Raw genomic sequence first — 18,538 nt, forward strand, 5'->3', positions numbered from 1 at the left:
CCAACACTGTAACTGGTAAAAAATATACTATCAAACGGAGAGCCACCTGTGGAATGACTAACGTCATGTACCAGCTGTTGCATAGACACTGTTTGGCCTTTTACATTGGTGTGACTGCCACCAAGTTGTTAGTTGAGATGAGTGTGCAAAACAGATGGTATATACTGGCAGCACACAATAACCTGTTACAGAGCACACTCTATTTTCTCTAATTTCTTTGGTTCCAGCATTTATTCTCAGTAACTACACCTTTTTCATTGCTTTTAGTTTTCTGTATCTTTTCTTTATTTATTTTTTTTTCCTGGCCCGTCTATTTTTCTCTGCCCCACACCCCTCCCATGTATAATGTGCTTAGCTTTCAGCTCCTATTGACACTTAGGCAATGTTTTGTCAGTAGTCTCTGTCTTACTTAGTACCCTGTCTTCCACTTGTAAGCTCTCCCCAACAATCACTCATTCCTTCTTGTCCTGTCTGGAAGGTGTCCCTTCAGCTGGGATTCTAGCTGACTAAACACTACCAGTCATTTTCCTTCAGCCCACTTCCTTCCCCTTCAACCCTTCTGTAAGAGGAAGGAGCCACTGGCTCTAAAAGTTTGCACATTTCTTTCAACTTTGTATGTGTTTTCTACTGCCACCATCTGGTGAGCCAACTTTTTTATCTATCCAATTATTGATTATTTTTTATCTGTTGACTTATTGATTATTTTCATCAATATTAATTGTAGATAGTAATACTTACCTGTTGAGAAAAAGTGGTACTAAATACTGATCCTGACGCTAGCAACATTCTTATTATTCAGACAAATATTAAATTGTACATGCTCACTGTTAGTGAGTGATAACTAGAGTTCATGGTGTCACACACACATACCAGGGAGTAACAATGTATGCAGACCTGAAGAACCACAAAGGCTCATTGTTGGACATGACAAGTGATATACTTTGATTGATTTGTGAGAAACTTACAAGCAGCCTTATAATACACACGCATGCACACGTGCAAACACACACACACACACACACACACACACACACACACACACACACACACACACAAATGGGAGAGAGAAAGTGAAGTTATAAAAGAAAGAAATAAAGACTGTTGGAGAATCATTGTGCTTGATGTTTACACCTTAAGTGAATAAACATATACATTGATTTTTCTTTCTGTTGGTGGAAAATTCAGGATGCTGAAAGAAATAGAAGACAAAATTCTTCATGTGTTATCTGCATCAGAAGGAAATATCTTGGAAGATGAAACAGCTATTCAGGTAATAAGTTCTTCAAAAGTATTGGCCAATGAAATTCAAGAGAAGCAGGCAGTGGCTGAAGTAACAGAGAAAACTATTGACAAAGCTCGTTTGGAGTACACACCTATAGCTGTTCACTCTACAGTTTTGTTCTTCAGTATAGGTAACTCATTTTAGTAACTCTTAAAAAATATTAAAAAATTTTATTGTTATGTTTATTATTTCAGCAGTTATGAAAAGATGTATTTCACATATTCAGTAACCAAACAATGGAAAATTCAGATGGAATAATGACACTATTATGAAAAGGATAGATTACTACTTACCACACAGTGGCGAAGAGATAGCTGGACCACCCATTTGCTGAGCACATTGTCTAACAAAACATTCTTTACTTCAGTGACTGAGTGACTGCGCATCCTGTGCCTTCTGGATCCTTTCTACCAACACCAGCTTTTCTGAAGTAAGCAGGTGGGAACTCTCCCGGCAATATATCCTATGTTCCCATAACCCCCCTGACCTCAACCTTTGTTAGTCACTGTCCTTCACCCAGCTATTCCCTTCCCTGCTCCCACTCCAGCATTACACATCCTTCTGTTCCACCAATGCATCCACAATCTGTTTACTTCTCTAATTTCTGCTTCCCCCCTCCCCACCTTGCATCCAGCCCCACTGTCTAACCTCCTGATGCAACTAGATGCCATACCCTGCCCCCATCATGTTCCTGTATGCTCCCACAAGCAGCACATTACTGTTGCCACTCCTACCCTGCTATTTCATCCACAATCCCTATGTGCTGTCCCTCCCTCATTTCATCCCAGCTTCTTCCTTATCCCCACCACCTCGACCACTTCTCTCTTCACACGTATCTCCACTATATGGTGAGTAGTAGTCTTTTGTCTCCACTTTGTTGTGAGTAACAGTATATCCTTGTCATAATATTGACATATACAGTAACTTTAGGTTGGTGGACCAGTAGTTTTAAATGTGGTTTTAACTGAAGCAATAATTTAAATTGTTGGGTCTCTCTATAGACCAGTTTTTCATTTATCAATTTCCTAATGGTTTACAAATCAGAGTTTATGTAACAAAAACTGATTCTTTTTAGTTCTGAAAATAATACCTAAGATAACTAGAATCACTGCCTTGCCTCATTCACTGGTCAGGCCAAGGTGTACAGTTTTTTTCATTTAAATACCATATCAGCAAGAAACCTAATGTACAAAATTTTAAAGATAAAGGCAAATCCCACAACGACGTATAAAAAGAATCATTATTTAGCAATTGCCAGTATCTACCATCTATCACAGGACTGAACAATTCTTATGATTTTTCATTTAATTTTATCTTTTATATGCCTCATATATATATCTGTTAACATTCATCTATCAGTTACTACAATTTAATAATTAGAGGTCTGGAACTTGAACCTCTAATTTTGTATTCCATCACTTCATCTGACTTCTATCATATAGGTAAATATATCTTTCACCTCAAGGTTTCACATTTATTTAACGTTATTGCCATATTTTCCACTTGCTCTTTCCTATTCCCTTTGATAAAGGACCATAAAGTTTCAAAAGTAAAGGCTCAGTAATTGTAAACTTCCATTTTCCCTTTCTCATCTCCCACATATGGTCCAGTTTTGGTGACTGAATTCAATCACTATTGTGTTTAGAAATCTCACTTCTTATTTTACTGACATTACATAAAAAAATCACATAGAAACAGAGCAGTGTCTGGCCTTGATTGGTGTTACATACTTTCATGCTTTCACATAATGCTTTTAACCAACACCTTTTACCAACAGCAAGATAGTAAGGTACAGGATCAAGAAGGAAAAGGGATAAACTATATCTGTAATAAAGAAAATAAAGAAATATTCCAAAAGTAACCTAAAATGTTTCTTGGAGAACCAGTAGGAAATTTGTGAGACTATCTTGTTTGACAAATTTGTTAAGCCTTTCATGGCCACTTGTTGACAAACTGCCTATTGGCTTCTGTCTCAAATTCTTCAGCCAACATTCATCTAATGATTTTACTGACGTTTTGCCAGCACAAGTGGCTGACGTTGTCAAAGCTTCACCCTCCATTGCCGGTGGTGAACTGGAGCCAAGCTCATGGCCACAGACTACATGTACCTGGCGCGCCAATGTCTGAGGGCTTCTCTGCAGTCATATCCGGTGTGGTTCTCCTCTTGCTACCTGAGATGCCCGTTCGTTGCAGTACAGGAGGGCAGGATCCGTTTACCTTAAGGCTTTCCTCTTTCTTGTTGAAACTGTTCGCGTTTTTTGTATTTCTACAGCTTCTCTGAACAAGCGTGTGTGATAGTGCTTCTCTACAGCCAGAACTTCTGTGTCGGCGAATTTTATTACGTGGTCGGTCTCACTCAGCACGTGCTCTGCCACGGCCAATTTCTCCACCTGCCCCAATCTGCAGTGTCGCTTATGTTCTTTGATCCTGGTGTTGATCGATCGTCCAGACATAAACTTTTCCGCATGTGCATTGTATACTTGGCAACTTGCAGACCTAAGGTGTGGTACAGATACGTCAATGATACTTTCTTTGTATGGAGCCATGGTGAAGAACAGCTTGGTGAATTCCTAAGACACTTGTAAAATTTACCATGGAAGTAGAAAAGGACAAAAAACTGCCATTTCCAGATTTGCTGGTCACAAGGGATGGCGAAAGCCTGAGACACAACGTGTATCGAAAACCAAAACACACAGACCATTACCTACACAAACTATCAAACCACCACCCGAGCCAGAAAAGAGACATGATTAATACACTCGTAACATGAGCAGGATGAAAATGTGAGCCACAGCACCTCAGATGCGAAATTAAACACCTGGAAAGTGTTCTGAGGAGCAATGGGTACTCCACAAATTATATTAGAAGTGTAACGGAACCAAACACTCAGCGATGTAAGGAATCAGAAAAAGAAGTGTCGGGTATGGTGGCCTTTCTGCCATACATTCCCAGAGTGATGGACAGAATCGGCCGTGTAATGCTCAAACATGGCGTAAAGACAATTTTCAATCGGACAAGGAAGATCAAAGGGTGTCTTCGATTTGCAAAGGAAAAAAGGGGACCCACTTGCAATGTCAGGATTGTACCATATACCATGCACATGCGGAAAAGCTTATGTCAGAATGACTGGACGATCGATCAACACCAGGATCAAAGAACATAAGCAACATTGGAGGTTGGGGCAGGTGGAGAAATTGGCCATGGCAGATAACGCTCTGAGTGAGACTGACCGCGTAATAAAATTCATCGATACAGAAGTTCTGGCTGTAGAGAAGCACTATCACATGCGCTTGTTCAGAGAAGCTGTAGAAATACAAAACCATGCGAACAGTTTCAACAAGAAAGAGGAAAGCCTTAAGGTAGATGGATCATGGCTTCCCCTACCACAGCAAACGACTGTCGCAGGTAGCAGGAGGAGAACCGCACCGGAAATAACCACAGAGAAGCTCTCGGACGTTGGCGCACCAGGTACATATAGTCTGCGGCTGCAAGCTTGGCTCCAGTTCACCACTGGCAATGGGGGGTGAAGCTTTGACAATGTCAGCCACTCATGCTGGCAAAACGTCAGTAAAATCATTTAGATGAACATCGGCCGAAGAACCCAAGACAGAAGCCAATAGGCAGTTTATCTTGTTTGTACTATGTTTATAAATGTAACATATTGCTAATGTGATTCATGATGCTTCTGTTGGAAAGTCACTACATCACTTATCTTACACAACTGTTCTAACCCTTTTTTCCTTGTGTTGATAATTTTATGTTTAGAAACTTACTTTACTTTCTGCAATGATGAACAAGGTTTTATCAGAAGGACACAAGAGAAATATTTAACTATGGAGTCAAAAAAAAAAAAAATTCATATTTTTTTTGCAGAATAACATTACCAATAGAGAGAAGTAGTTCTGTGCAAATATTCTGTGACTAAACTTAAAAACTGATATTACTGAAGATCTCTGCAGTCATTTATCTCTGGATACACAGATTTACTGCTATGCTACAATAAAAATTAATGGCTGCAGGGTAACATCAAGCTGTAGAATAACTTCAGAATAAAGTTAATAAATTTCCCTGGCTTACAAATGAGTGCAATATAAATGACTGTGTGATCCTATGCTTATAGTTCGGTATCATTAACTGGATCAGCTTTACTCTGTCTCGTTCCGTTGCTTCTTTGTTCACCTACATCAATAGCTTCCTTTGTTTTGAACAATATTTGGTTCCACTAATAAACTATACTCTTATCATTCTTCAAACCAACATAGTGTTTTTGTATTACATGATGCAGTTGTTTATAAAATTAGTATGTCATTATATTATTAACTGAGCATCTTATACTAACCACCCCTTTAATCCAACATACATGTGACATCACCTCATCTGACAAAATCCATAATATCTCCATTCTGGCTTGTTTTACATCACACTGTGCCTTTTCTACGTAACATAATCTATGGCTAAATAAAATGCAGTAAAGCAGATAACGCATATTGTGCCATCTGACTATATTACAGATTTCCCAAATTTAGCTGAAAATAACTAGTGCTGTTTATGCTATCTACATTTGTGATAATTATACATTATTGAAAGATTAAAGGTAACCACTCACCATATAGCTGAAGCATTGTGTGATTAACAGGCACATAGAAAAGACCAAAATGTTCTTGAGGTTATGGACAATGTCCTCCTTCCGAAGAACATTGTCCTAAAGCTCAGGAAAGTTCTCAATCTTGTTTTTGTACCTGTCAACACTCAGTGGCTCAGCTATGTGGTGAGTGATAAACTTTGCTTTTTTCACTATTTTTATTCCACTCATGATTTTCTGTATTAATTGATTTGTTCTAATTTAGAAATGTCAAAAGAAGAAACCAGTCATAGTCAGGCCATGCCAGGTAGGTTAGCAGTCTAAACAAGTTGATGTCTGAAATTACTGTGACTAACTATGACCTAGCTTCTCCTTCTGTCTCATTTGATGTGTGAGACTACTTGTCTCCTACCTTCCAAACTTCACAGAAGCTCTTCTGCGAACCTTGCAGAATTAGCACTCCTGGAAGAAAGGAGATGAGGTACTGGCGGAATTAAAGTTGTGGGGACGGGTCGTGAGTCATCCTTGGGTAGCTCAGTTGGTAGAGCACTTTCCCGTGAAAGGCGAAGGTCCCAAGTTTGAGTCTTGGTCTGGCACACAGTTTTAATCTGCCAGGAAGTTTCATATCAGCGCACACTCCACTGCAGGGTGTAAATCTCATTCTGGAAACATCCCCCAGGCTGTGGCTAAGCCATGTCTCCGCAATATCCTTTCTTCCAGGAGTGCTAGTTCTGCAAGGTTCACAGAAAAGTTTCTGTGAAGTTTGGAAGGTAGGAGACAAGGTACTGGCGGAATTAAAGTTGTGGAGACAGGTCGTGAGTCATGCTTGGGTAGCTCAGTTGGTAGAGCACTTGCCCGTGAAAGGCAAAGCTCCTGAGTTTGAGTCTCAGTCTGGCATACAGTTTTAATCTGCCAGGAAGTTTCAATGCAGGTGTTGCATATCAGTCTGTGTATTGGTGGCTACACTGAGGGAACTTAGTAGATATAGCGAGTGTCCTAGCCAACTTGAATGAGCAATTCAGGGCTGCTTGTGGATGTCTTCTCTGTTGTGCTTTGATGAGAATTCTCAGTCATATAGCAGGGTGCTCTAGTCTGCAGGAAATTGCTGGAAAAGTGTTACTGTTATGAACACCTCAGGCATTTTCTTTCCATTGCTGTTTGTTGCAGTGTCCTAGGGAGTTGAACTTGGGGGAGACACTTCACTGTAAAAGTGAAGCCAGCTTCCCATACTTCTGGTCTGTGCCCAAATGGGTAGCAAGATTCATCTGTCCTGTGGTGAATGTATGAATGTACCCGCTGGACTATTGTGAACCCAGTGTGGTGAAGAAAGTGATAAGCATTGTCTCTGTATCTCAACTGGTTGCTGCAACTATGTACAGCAGGTGATGTTTCACCTAGTGACCATTACAGGATGTTACCTTTGAGGTGACCATAAGTATGATCTGAAACTATATGACTTCTGTGTTACATTGATGTTGGTGGCTCTATCATCTCAGTGAACACACTTGGAATATCAGCACATGCAGGTGCATGTATGGTTGTCAGCCATGATGTATTTTGGAAGGCATGCAATCATTGATTGGCATTATTTCAAAAGTATGAAGAAAAGGTTTAGCTCTGCCTCTGTGGGTGTTTCTTCATGGCCTTTGTCATCTGTTGTTCAAACATTTGAACCATGCGTTATGCACCATTAGGTGATGGTTAGAAGGGTCCTACTGAACTGAGTTTGACACGATTACTTGATGATAAATCTGAAAAAAGTTGAGAAGTGAATCATCCACTGTCTTTTATAAGGTGCAAGATAATCCTTCTAATGTCATGATTTTTATTATTAATTTATAGTGGCATCTGTGGTAGTCTATCACATTCTGACAACAAAAGGATAGTTTGACTGTGCATCTCCTACATTTAAGCAACTTTTTCTCAAGAAGGGATGTGCAAAATCCAGATGCCAACATTCTTATCCAGGGTTTCCAAGTTTCAGGCCAAGAAGTTAATGTCTGAGAAAGAGTTGGTTGGTGTTCATACACTGGGTGCACGTGAAAGTTTGTTTTGATATGTAGTCAATACCCATTTCTCATCCAGGTCATTCTCCTATGAAATCAGTGTACAAGCAACAAAACGCTTACTCTTTTTGTTGTAAGTAGAATGAATTTGTCAATGCTTAACAGACATTGTCTAAAGCAGAACATGGTTCATAGTGGTGTATCAATTGAAATTAGTAATCTAACTCACCATTTTTTTCTCAGCCATTGTAGTACTTGCTGTAGCATGTGATACCTCATTCTGATTGGGATGTTTTGTTTGGTTTCTTGTGCCATTAAGTTGAGTTGAATCATTCTTCTGGTCTACTGTTGAATCCTGGTCCAGGATCCATTTTGAATTGGGATGGCCAGTATTTATGTGCCTGTTGGCCAGTTCGTAGTGTATTTTGTCATTGTAATTGCTGAGCAGTAATACCCACTGTCGGAGGGACTGATCTTGACTGTTATAATAGCTTATCCCAGGGACCAAAAATCACTGACACAGGCTGGGATTTGTAGTTAGATGAAAATGGATGCCACAAATATATATATTTTAAATATAATCACGCTGTGTATAATGGTTAGTCAACCACTATTGTACATTTAGATTACATATTATTCTTCCGAAGCTGGCTCAGATAGTGTGATTCCCGCGTGCTGCCATGAATGGCTGCAATTGCTTTACATTCTTGAATATCAACAGCTTATACAAGTAAGTTCTGTTATTGATTGTACAAAAATCTGCAACTGTTAAACTACTTTTCTACATAGCTTCTAAAACTTTGTAGGCACTTGTCATAGCGTGGCACAAGTTTTTGTATGCCTTCTTCATAGAAGGTTGCCGCCTATGTGTTCAACCATGTAGTAACATGTTCTTTCAGCTTTTCTTCATTATTGATGCATTGACCGCCAAGGACAGATTTTAGGTTAAGAAGAGATGAAAATCGCTATGGGCAAGATCCAGGCTGTGTGGAGGATGATCAAATGCATTCCAGTGAAATTCCCATAAGAGTTGTTTGGTCACATGTGCGGTGTGAGGTCGGGCCACATGTGCGGTGTGAGGTCGGGCATTATCGTGGAAAAAAACATGTTTTCACAGTAATCCTCAATGCTTGTTCTGTATTTCATGGTGCAGTTTCTTAATGGTCTCGCAATAACCATGTACATTGATTGTTTGGCCTCGTGGTAAGAAATAAATCAGCAAAATGCCTTTTCTGTTCCAAGAAACAGTGCACATGACTTTCCGAGGTGTCAAGATTTGCTTAGGCTTAACCTTCGTTGGAGATGAAGTGTGCCTCCATTCCACTGATTGCCGATTTGTTTCAGGGGTGTTGTACGATACCCAAGTTTCATCCCCCGTGACTATCTGAGAAAGAAAACCATCACTTTCTCCATTGTTGTGTGCCAAAAACTAAAGTGTACTGTCCATCCATTGTTTTTTGTGTTGTTCAGTAAGAATTTTGGATACCCAACGTGAGCATTTTGATATTTCAGTTTTTCAGTAACAATTTCATGAATTAGTGATCATGAGATTTGTGGAACTTCCATAGCAAGGGCACAGAGTGTAAACTTATGGTTGTGCTTAATCTTCTCTTCAATTGTGTGAACCAGTTCATCAGTAACCACAGATGGGCATCCACTTTGTTCTTCACCATGCACTTGATCACATCCTTCATTGAACAGTCTGACCCATCTTCTAACCATTGAATCACTCATAGCATTTTGTACAGAAACCTTGCAGACTTGCCAATGAATTTCCTTTGGTTTAACTTTCTTTGCATTTAGAAAACGAATCACAGATCTGATTTCACACATGGTGGCATTTTCAATTACAGCTGACATTATAAAGAAGCACTGCAAAGCACATATCGACTTCTCCTTGAGTCAGAGGAACTGCCGCACATGCTCGAAACTGCGATCGTAGCACTGCTGTGGATAGAAATAGAAATGGAACTTACTTTGGGGACAACCCTCATGTATTGCAGCTGAGTGCTGTTTGTGGACTTCTCTTGAAAGAAGTGACTTTTGTTGAGACTGGAGCATAATGCAGATGCTTTTAATTTCTGGAATTTTGTATTGAAGTTTACTGCATATCCTTGTTGAGTGATGCCTGCCATCATCATATCATCAACATAATTAATCCATGAGGGAATTTAATGTTGTATGGAATGTTTTGGAATAATGCTAAAGCACTGGCAGCTCTGAATCATGAGCATCTGTAGTGATAGAAATCAAATGGAATGTTAGCCACTGATATTTCTTCTGACTGTTCATCAAATTGGATTTTCTAGTAATCATCCATGATACCAGTATCAGAAATCTATTTGGTACTCAGTTTGGCAAGCAGTTCTTATGTGTACATAATGGTATAAATGTTGTTCATTTCTTGGACATTAATTGTCACTTTTAAGTCACCACAGTGTTAAGATATATGTGATAAGGATTTGCTGTGGCTTCCTTTATTGCTTAAAGGTAATCTGTTCCTTATGCTCAGCCCAATTCTTCTCTGGTTGGTTTTGTTGTCATGCAAGTAATTTTTCATGATGCAACTGTTGTAGCCACATTTCCTAAGTTCTGGATTCATTACTTCCTTTAACCTTGTAGCCAAATTTAAGAATAAAATTTGTTGATGGGCTGCTCACGAAGTACAAGCATGACAACAATTCAATTTCATAACTGAGCAGATCTCTTATAGTACTGTGAACCATAGTCTGAAACAAAAAATCAGTTATAAGTAATCCCAAGTCAGTTGTATCCAATTGCAGAATTCAAGATTGGTCTGGTTGATGTTGTGATCCAACAAGGTGAAGAAAAGTAGCTGGTGCAATTGAGATGAGAGTGACCAAGTCCAGCCTCACATCACCTTATATCTTGATCTATGGGAGAGGCTCCATGCAAAAGCACAAATGATGCTTTCCACTTCAGATCTGAGGCCATCCTTGGTTCAGTTAGGTCAGGCTGTTCAAACACTGCCCTGTGGGGCTCAGGCACTCCTGCCTGCCATTTATCACTTACTCAGGTAGTTACAGTAGTACAGGCTACAAGCCAGATGGCCCCACTGCACATGTTCTGCACACATTTGAGCTGCTCAGCCGTGTGTGCATATTGCCATTAGACTATGATTGTGTGTGCTACAACATGGCAGCAAAATTGCTGACATGTCAGCTGTTTACCACACCTGACCCCCCCCCCCCCCCTTTCTCCCTTGTGCTCAGCCCACTGTCTCCAGGGAGGCAAAATAACTGCAACAGTCTGCATTAGATGGTTGGGTGAATTGGTAATACAGTTACACTCGCATGTGGGGTGGGAGTACAGCTCATTGTTTACAGAACTATACCCAGAATCAATAGCAATCCTCAGGTTTGAAGCTGGGTGGAGTGTCTAAACCAGTCTTGGTCAAATAGTACCCTGTGAATACTAGTGCTCTGGCCATGCTCTTGCATAGTGCTTTGAGTACAGTTGTGAGTTAAGTTGAAGAGCAAGGAGGAACAGAAAAAGACTGCAGCTGGATCCCAGTGGAGCAACACAATCAGCTTGTCACAGTTTGTTAACAAAATCAGTAGTGTTAAATTAGATTAATTTATGTTCTTCATTATGAATTGCTGTACTTTTTGTATGGTTTTGAAGGCCATGAAACATGTTTAATATGCCACTGTACTATTATGAGCTGGAGAAACATTCATTGGAACATCATTACAACACCAGCCACAAAGAAGATATGATGCACTTGTCTTCTGATGGATGAGAGTGAATGCCAACTGTAATTAAGGTGGCCATTACAGAAAAACTGTGTTAAGGGTAAATGGAGCAGTGACAAAATCTTTTATAGTTGACTTCAAAAATTGTTTGTACTCATAAAGTCTTTTAATACAAGGGGAAAACCATTTGTAACAGATATGGTGGACAAGATTGATGATAGCAACAAAAATTAATCCTTTGGAAAAATCAGCTTCAAGTTCATGGCATGGAAAATTTCCCAGAACTCGAGAGTCACATTTGTGGACTGACTACATTTCAATAACTCATTTATTTCATCAAGAGTTCTCAAAGAAATTCCGAGACTTTGCACATTGAAGAATTATTTTGATTTATTTGTCAGACCATTATCACTTTTGGATGCTGATTGACCTTGTCATTACTTCCAACTTGAGGTGATAGATGTACAGCATAATACATGGCTCAGTGACATGTTTGTCCAACCCAGGAATTTAAGACAAACAAGCTGCTGTATGTGTGTCTTCCAGAACAAGGAAATCTCCAGAGAGGAACCGTGATTTTTTATGGCTGGCACCAGGGAAATCACTTCAGCACCATCCAGATCCAGTGCTATCAAGAATGTAACTATGGATGTAAGTACACAATATCAAAGTGACAAAGAAATATACAAGCCAAGTGAGCAAGCTGATGGGCTGCTACAGAAGAATCCAGACCTATCCTTTTGTGAGGATGGCTCATTATTAAATATTAGGTCTTTAAAAAATAAAATTGATGATCTTAGTAGTAACTGTATAATGCATTGTAATATAAATGGTTTAAGTGTTGAATACTCATGTGACAGAAGCTCTAAATTAGATGAGCTACAAGTTTTTTATCTGAATTTCTAAATGTTAAAGTAATTTGTTTAAATGAACACTGGCTTAATAGTGATACCATAAAAATCTTAAATAAAATTGAAAACTTCAAGGTAGCTACCAGCTTTTGTAGGATAAATAAGTTACCTAGGAGGTTCATGCATACTCATTCATTCATTCTCTAAATTAGATGAGCTACAAGTTTTTTATCTGAATTTCTAAATGTTAAAGTAATTTGTTTAAATGAACACTGGCTTAATAGTGATACCATAAAAATCTTAAATAAAATTGAAAACTTCAAGGTAGCTACCAGCTTTTGTAGGATAAATAAGTTACCTAGGAGGTTCATGCATACTCATTCATTCAAATTTAGATTACCATGTAAGATGTGACTTCAATTGTTTTAATGAAGAGTGTATTTTTGAGGGTTGCTGTGTTGAGTTAAAGGACTTACATATTGTTATAATATCAATTTATAGAATCCCAGGGAAGGTGACAACTGAGCATTTCCTACGTAAATTTCAGAGTTTGTTAGAATACCTCAGTAAAGAAAAGAGGAAATAAATTGTAGTTGCTGCTGATTTCAATATCAATGTGTTGAGTGAAACATGTGAGGTATCAAAATTTACAGACTTAATAAAAAAATATGGCTTCAAATTAAATTTTTCTGAATCTACAACAGAAAATGCTCAGTCAGCTATATGCATTGACAATATTTTAATGAATTACGTATTTGAAGATGGATATAAATTTTGTCTGGATCTAGGAACTTCTGATTATTCAGCATTATTCATTGAGCTACCCAGAGCAGGTAGGGAAGTCCCATGTAAAAAAGCTTATGTAAAAAGGATCTTCAACCAAGAAACTTTGACTCTATTCCATGGTAAGCTGAAGGAGACAGACTGGCACTTTGATAAATATATTTCATGCACAGCAAATTTTGAAGCATTTTTAAGGGATTTTCTAACTGTTTTCAATTAAATGTTTCCACAAAAAATGTTTCCACAAAAAACTTATTTTAATAAAATGACAAAATTAAAATGGATCACTAAAGGTATAAAAATCTCCAGTGCTAAGAAAAGGCAGCTACATAAGGAACTAAGACATAATAAAAAAAATTGAATTTATGGAATATGTTAAACGATACAAACGTACATTTAAGAAAGTTGTCAAAGCAGCAAAGCAAATGACAAATAATAAATTAATCTTAAAACATGAGAATAAATAAAGGCAGTGTGGGCAGTTGTAAAACATGAATTAGGTATCAAAGCCTCTAGACATGGAATTAGTACAATTAAGCTTGAAGATGAGTACATTGTAAATCTGGCTCAAATTTCAGAATGCTTCAATGAGTTCTTCATTAATGTAGTGAAACCAGAGGTTAATGTTGCAGATTATGAGAACAATGTATGTCCCTTTGGACTAAATCATAATTCTGAATGCCTCACAAAATTCAAAACAGTTTCAACAATAGATGTAGAAAAAATTATATTAAAACTAAAAAACAAAAATTCTGCAGGTTGGGATGGAATACCAGCAAAAGTCCTTAAATTTGTGTGTAAAATAGTAGGATACCCACTATCTAAAATAATAAACCAATCCTTTGAACAAAGAAGCTTCCCAGAGGTGCTGAAGTATGCAGAAGTAAAACTGTTGCTCAAAAAAGGGTCAAGAGAGGATATGGGGAATTATCATCCCATCTCCCTCCTTCCAGTCTTATCAAAAATCTTTGAAAATGCTGCTGCTATGCAGATTCGAAATTTTATGGAGAAATATGATATTATTACAGAAAACCAATTTGGTTTCCAGCGTGGCAAAAGTACTGTTGATGCAATTAACAAGTTTATTGACAAGATCAGCACATCATTAGACAACCATAATAAAGTTGCAGGAATCTTTAGTGATCTCACAAAAGCCTTTGACTCTGTAAATCATGCACTGCTCATCTATAAGCTTGGCAAGTATGGGATCAAGGGTAATGTTCTAAATTGGCTTACTTCACACTTATCAAATAGGAAACAAAGAGTGATTGTCCTATCAAATGCAGCAAATTACTATTCAAAATGGAAAACAGTAGCCCAAGGCGTCCCTCAAGGCTCGATTCTAGGACCTATTTTGTTTTTGTTCTATGTTAATGACTTGCTGAACAGTATAAATGCTCCATCGATTTTATTTGCAGATGACACATCTGTATTAATTGAAAACCAGGAACCAGAAAATATCCCTCTCTGCATAATAAACACAATGAACAACCTAGAAAAATGGTTCCAGCTGAATGGATTAAGATTGAACATCCCCAAAACCCACATGGTCCAATTCAGAACAAAACAGTCAAAGCCCCAAGAAATTAAAATAACTCATGAAAATCAGGATATAGAAGAAGTGGATTCTGTGAAGTTTTTAGGGTTAAACCTGGATAAAAATTTAAATTGGAATAAACATAATGACTACCTGCACAAATTATGTAGCTTTGCATTTGCTGTGCAAATATTAGGTGGTGCAACAGACATGAATACAAGGAAAATTGCATACCACAGCTACTTTCAGTCAGTTGTAAGGTATGGTATTATTTTTTGGGGAAATTCAAGCAATATATTGCGCATACTAAAGTTACTGAAAAGAATAGTAAGGAACATGTGTACTGCCCATCAAAGGACATAATGTCGCCCACTATTTGAAAACCAATAGTTATTAACAGTTACCTCCTTATACATCTATGATATTATCATCATTCTACACAGCAATTTAGAGTTATTTGAGAAAAACTGTTTCAATCACACATATAACATGAGAAACAAAGACAATTTTATGCTTTCCACTCATCACTTAAACCTATATGCACAGTCTCCTCAGTATATGACAATGAAAATTCATAACAAGCTAAAAGGAAAGAATGTTCTGAGTATGAACCTAGAGCCACTGAAAACAAAGATATATTATATACTTGTCAAACGCTGCTACTACACTGTTGAGTTCATGAAGGATGAACTGAACATTTGAGCAGGATAAATTTATATATAGTCTTGTATGTAACTGTAGCTGTCCTTCACAAAAGGGAGGAAAGAAAATAAAAGTTTATATTAATGTTAAAATTCTTTGTACCAATTAGGCCTAAACTGTGTTATCCATTTTTTTGATCTGTCTCCTGTACACTAATCATATGATTAGAAATTGTATGTTATGAGATGAATAAAACACTATTCGCTACAAGCTCGTATAAAATGTTGCCCAAGAGCAGTTTCCTCAACAGCACAGAAAAGTTGCTGAAGTTATGTCAATGTTTGGCTCAGTGTACATCGGTGAACAGTTTTCTTTTTTGTTATGAAATTGACATGGTCCCACCAACATTTGGTTTTAAGAGATTTTTATTTGCATGACTACATGTGTGTGAATGCATCACAAATCATAGGTCCACCTATGTTACATGTTTTAAATTAGTCTATCTATATTACATGTTCTAAAATAAAAATGCCTATAAATTTATAAAGATCACAATTCAAGTTAACTTATTTTTTGTAATCCTACTTATTAGCACCATTTAGTATACTTTTTTAATTAAGTAATAAAGTTATTACTTTTGTAGAAAAACAAGAAGTTGAAAATAAACACTACTGAAAATATACTACTTATAGAAGTGTGCCACGATACTTGCATCTTAGAAGCAATCACACCGAGTTGCAAACACGTCTTCCCAAGTTTTCCACATGTGCAACATTGGGCAACTTGGAATAGTGCAGTTGTGGTAGAACCCAGAGTGCTGAGCAAACTCTATTGTACTCACAGAGTGTGAGTATGCTCCGGGAGCACAAATCTTGGGCAGGCAACAAAGCATCTTTATTACTTTATTACTAGATCTGTCTCATTTACCAGCCATGACTGGACAGACTGCATCAAGATTAATTACATATATACATTTAAAAAAATATTCACAGAATTAATACATTTATACTTAATAGAAACAATATTTGTTTGTCCATTCACTTTGGTCACTATTAAAGAATTCACCAATGGAGTACAATGGGCATTCTTTCAGGTCCTATGCTACTCTCCTTCTGAATGTTCCTAGTGGCAGGGATTGCACTTCTTGAGGCAGTGAGTTGAACATCTTTAGGGCAACCACTGGAAAGCTGTCTTGTGTTCCCATCAGTTGACACCTTGGTATTTTGATGCTCCTCTTGTTACGGCTATTGTGATTGTGTATATCTTGCCTCATGCTGAAGACTCCTTGGTTTTCTTTCATGCTGATGAGACATAAAAACACATACTGGCTGAAGACTGTCATAATTCCAAACTGCTTGAATATAGGCCTGCATCAGATGATACTGCAATGTCTTTTGACGCAGGTTTGTCAACTTCCACTAATGTGACTAATAATTGTAGGACTTCCCTCAACAGACCAGGTGTGCACTATGAAAAATAAAGTATATGTGTCAGTCACTTTTTTTTTTAATAGAAGAAAACAAGAACACTTCCGTATCAGTGATGAATTACCTGCCGTCTGCCGTAATAGAAGAAAGATCAGCTACTTTACTCTTGGAAGAAAACATTCATCTTTGCAAATCAGTAAGAGAATATGTTAATGTGGTATTAGTAAACTACAGTAGGATCCATGGAAACATCTCATAGCCATGCTTATTAATGGTAATAATGCCCATGTAGCTTTAGAAACAGAAAGCTGGCTGAAACCAGAAGTTAGTAGCAGTGAAATCCTAAATTCAGATTGGAATACATATGGCAAGGGGGGAAGGGGGCTAGATGCTTATTGTGGCAGAGTATTTATTGTCATAAAGAACTTGATAATGTCTCATAATGTTATAATAATTTCTGAATGTGAAATATTTGGGCGAAGATAAGCATCAGTGGTGGGCCAAACATGGTAATCACTTGCTTTGGGCACATGCTGCCTCATTTGTACTACAGAGAAAATGGGGAAAATGTCACATTGAAGTTTCCTGATTATGCTATTGTGATAGCGGGAGACTTCATCAAGCCAGCTTTAGAATGGGAGAGCTATATGATTAAAACAGGTGTCAGAGAGAGATTTATGTAAGATTTTCATGACCTTCTTTTCTGACAAATACTTCAAGCATTTAATTAGAAAACTGACTTGTGGAGACAAAGTCATAGACATTCTGCAGACAACAAAACTGAGCTTTTGAAACAGTTAGCATAGAGGAGCATTGACATCAGTGGCTACAGGCACTACAAGGAATCTTAAAAAAGCTAGGGCTACCTGAGCAGTCAACATCAAGTATTCTTCTCTGGTAATGAATGATTTAGGTTTCCCGTGATTTCCCTAAATCGCTTCAGGCAAATGTTGGCATTGTTCCTTTGGAAGGACAGAGCCAATTTCCTGCCCCATCCTACACTCATCTGATGGAATCGATGACCTCGCTGTTTGGTGCCCTCCCCCAAATCAAGTTACCAACCATAAAAATAATTGTAGGTATATCATATGAGAGGCTGAGATTCATTGAAAGAAACTTAAGGAAATGTAGTTCATCCATGACTGGAGTGCCTTACAGGACTCTCATTTGACAGATTCTTGAATATTGCTCATCTGTGTGGGACTCTTACCAGGTTGAATTAATAGAAGAGATAGAAAAAGATCCAACAATGAGCACCATGTTTTATCACAGGACCATAAGAGCATAAAAGGAGAAACTCCGGTGGCACGTCCTACATAAGAGGCATTGTGCATTATAGAGAGGTCTACTGTTTATATTTGAAGAGCACGTTCTTCTACTGACATATTCATAAACTATGAAATATTCTCAAAAATTTTATAAAGTCAGTCTGGCACCTATCTTTTGCTGTGCCAATAAAGAGAAAGATGGTAATTAGTTATAACTGGATGAATGATGTGACATAATATGAAGTGTTGGCTGCTGTGGTGAGCTATTATGTGATGATGTGACCTGAAAGTGTAGCGACCACCTGAATCAGCATGAAAGTGACTGTTATCCTCAAGGGTGTTGATAATGTGTATCCAGGTTGGGCAACAAACTGTGGTAATGTTGAATTAATCTGGGGTGTAATACTCCCACTCATCTAGCTGTTATTTCTCTTTTGCCAAGAA

General features: G+C 37.9%; 1 protein-coding gene across 1 annotated transcript in view; it reads left to right on the top strand.

Moving 5' to 3' along the window:
- The window catches only part of LOC126161364 (dynein axonemal heavy chain 7), a 1,035,864-nt gene that overhangs the window by 782,325 nt on the left and 235,001 nt on the right, over window positions 1-18,538 (top strand). Inside the window, exon 48 of the mRNA XM_049917134.1 lies at window positions 1,186-1,412. Coding sequence (XP_049773091.1) covers window positions 1,186-1,412 — 227 coding nt within the window. The remainder of the gene's footprint in view (window positions 1-1,185; window positions 1,413-18,538) is intronic.

The sequence above is a fragment of the Schistocerca cancellata genome, chromosome 2 (genome assembly GCF_023864275.1).
Source record: "Schistocerca cancellata isolate TAMUIC-IGC-003103 chromosome 2, iqSchCanc2.1, whole genome shotgun sequence".
Classification (NCBI taxonomy): Eukaryota; Metazoa; Arthropoda; class Insecta; order Orthoptera; family Acrididae; genus Schistocerca; species Schistocerca cancellata.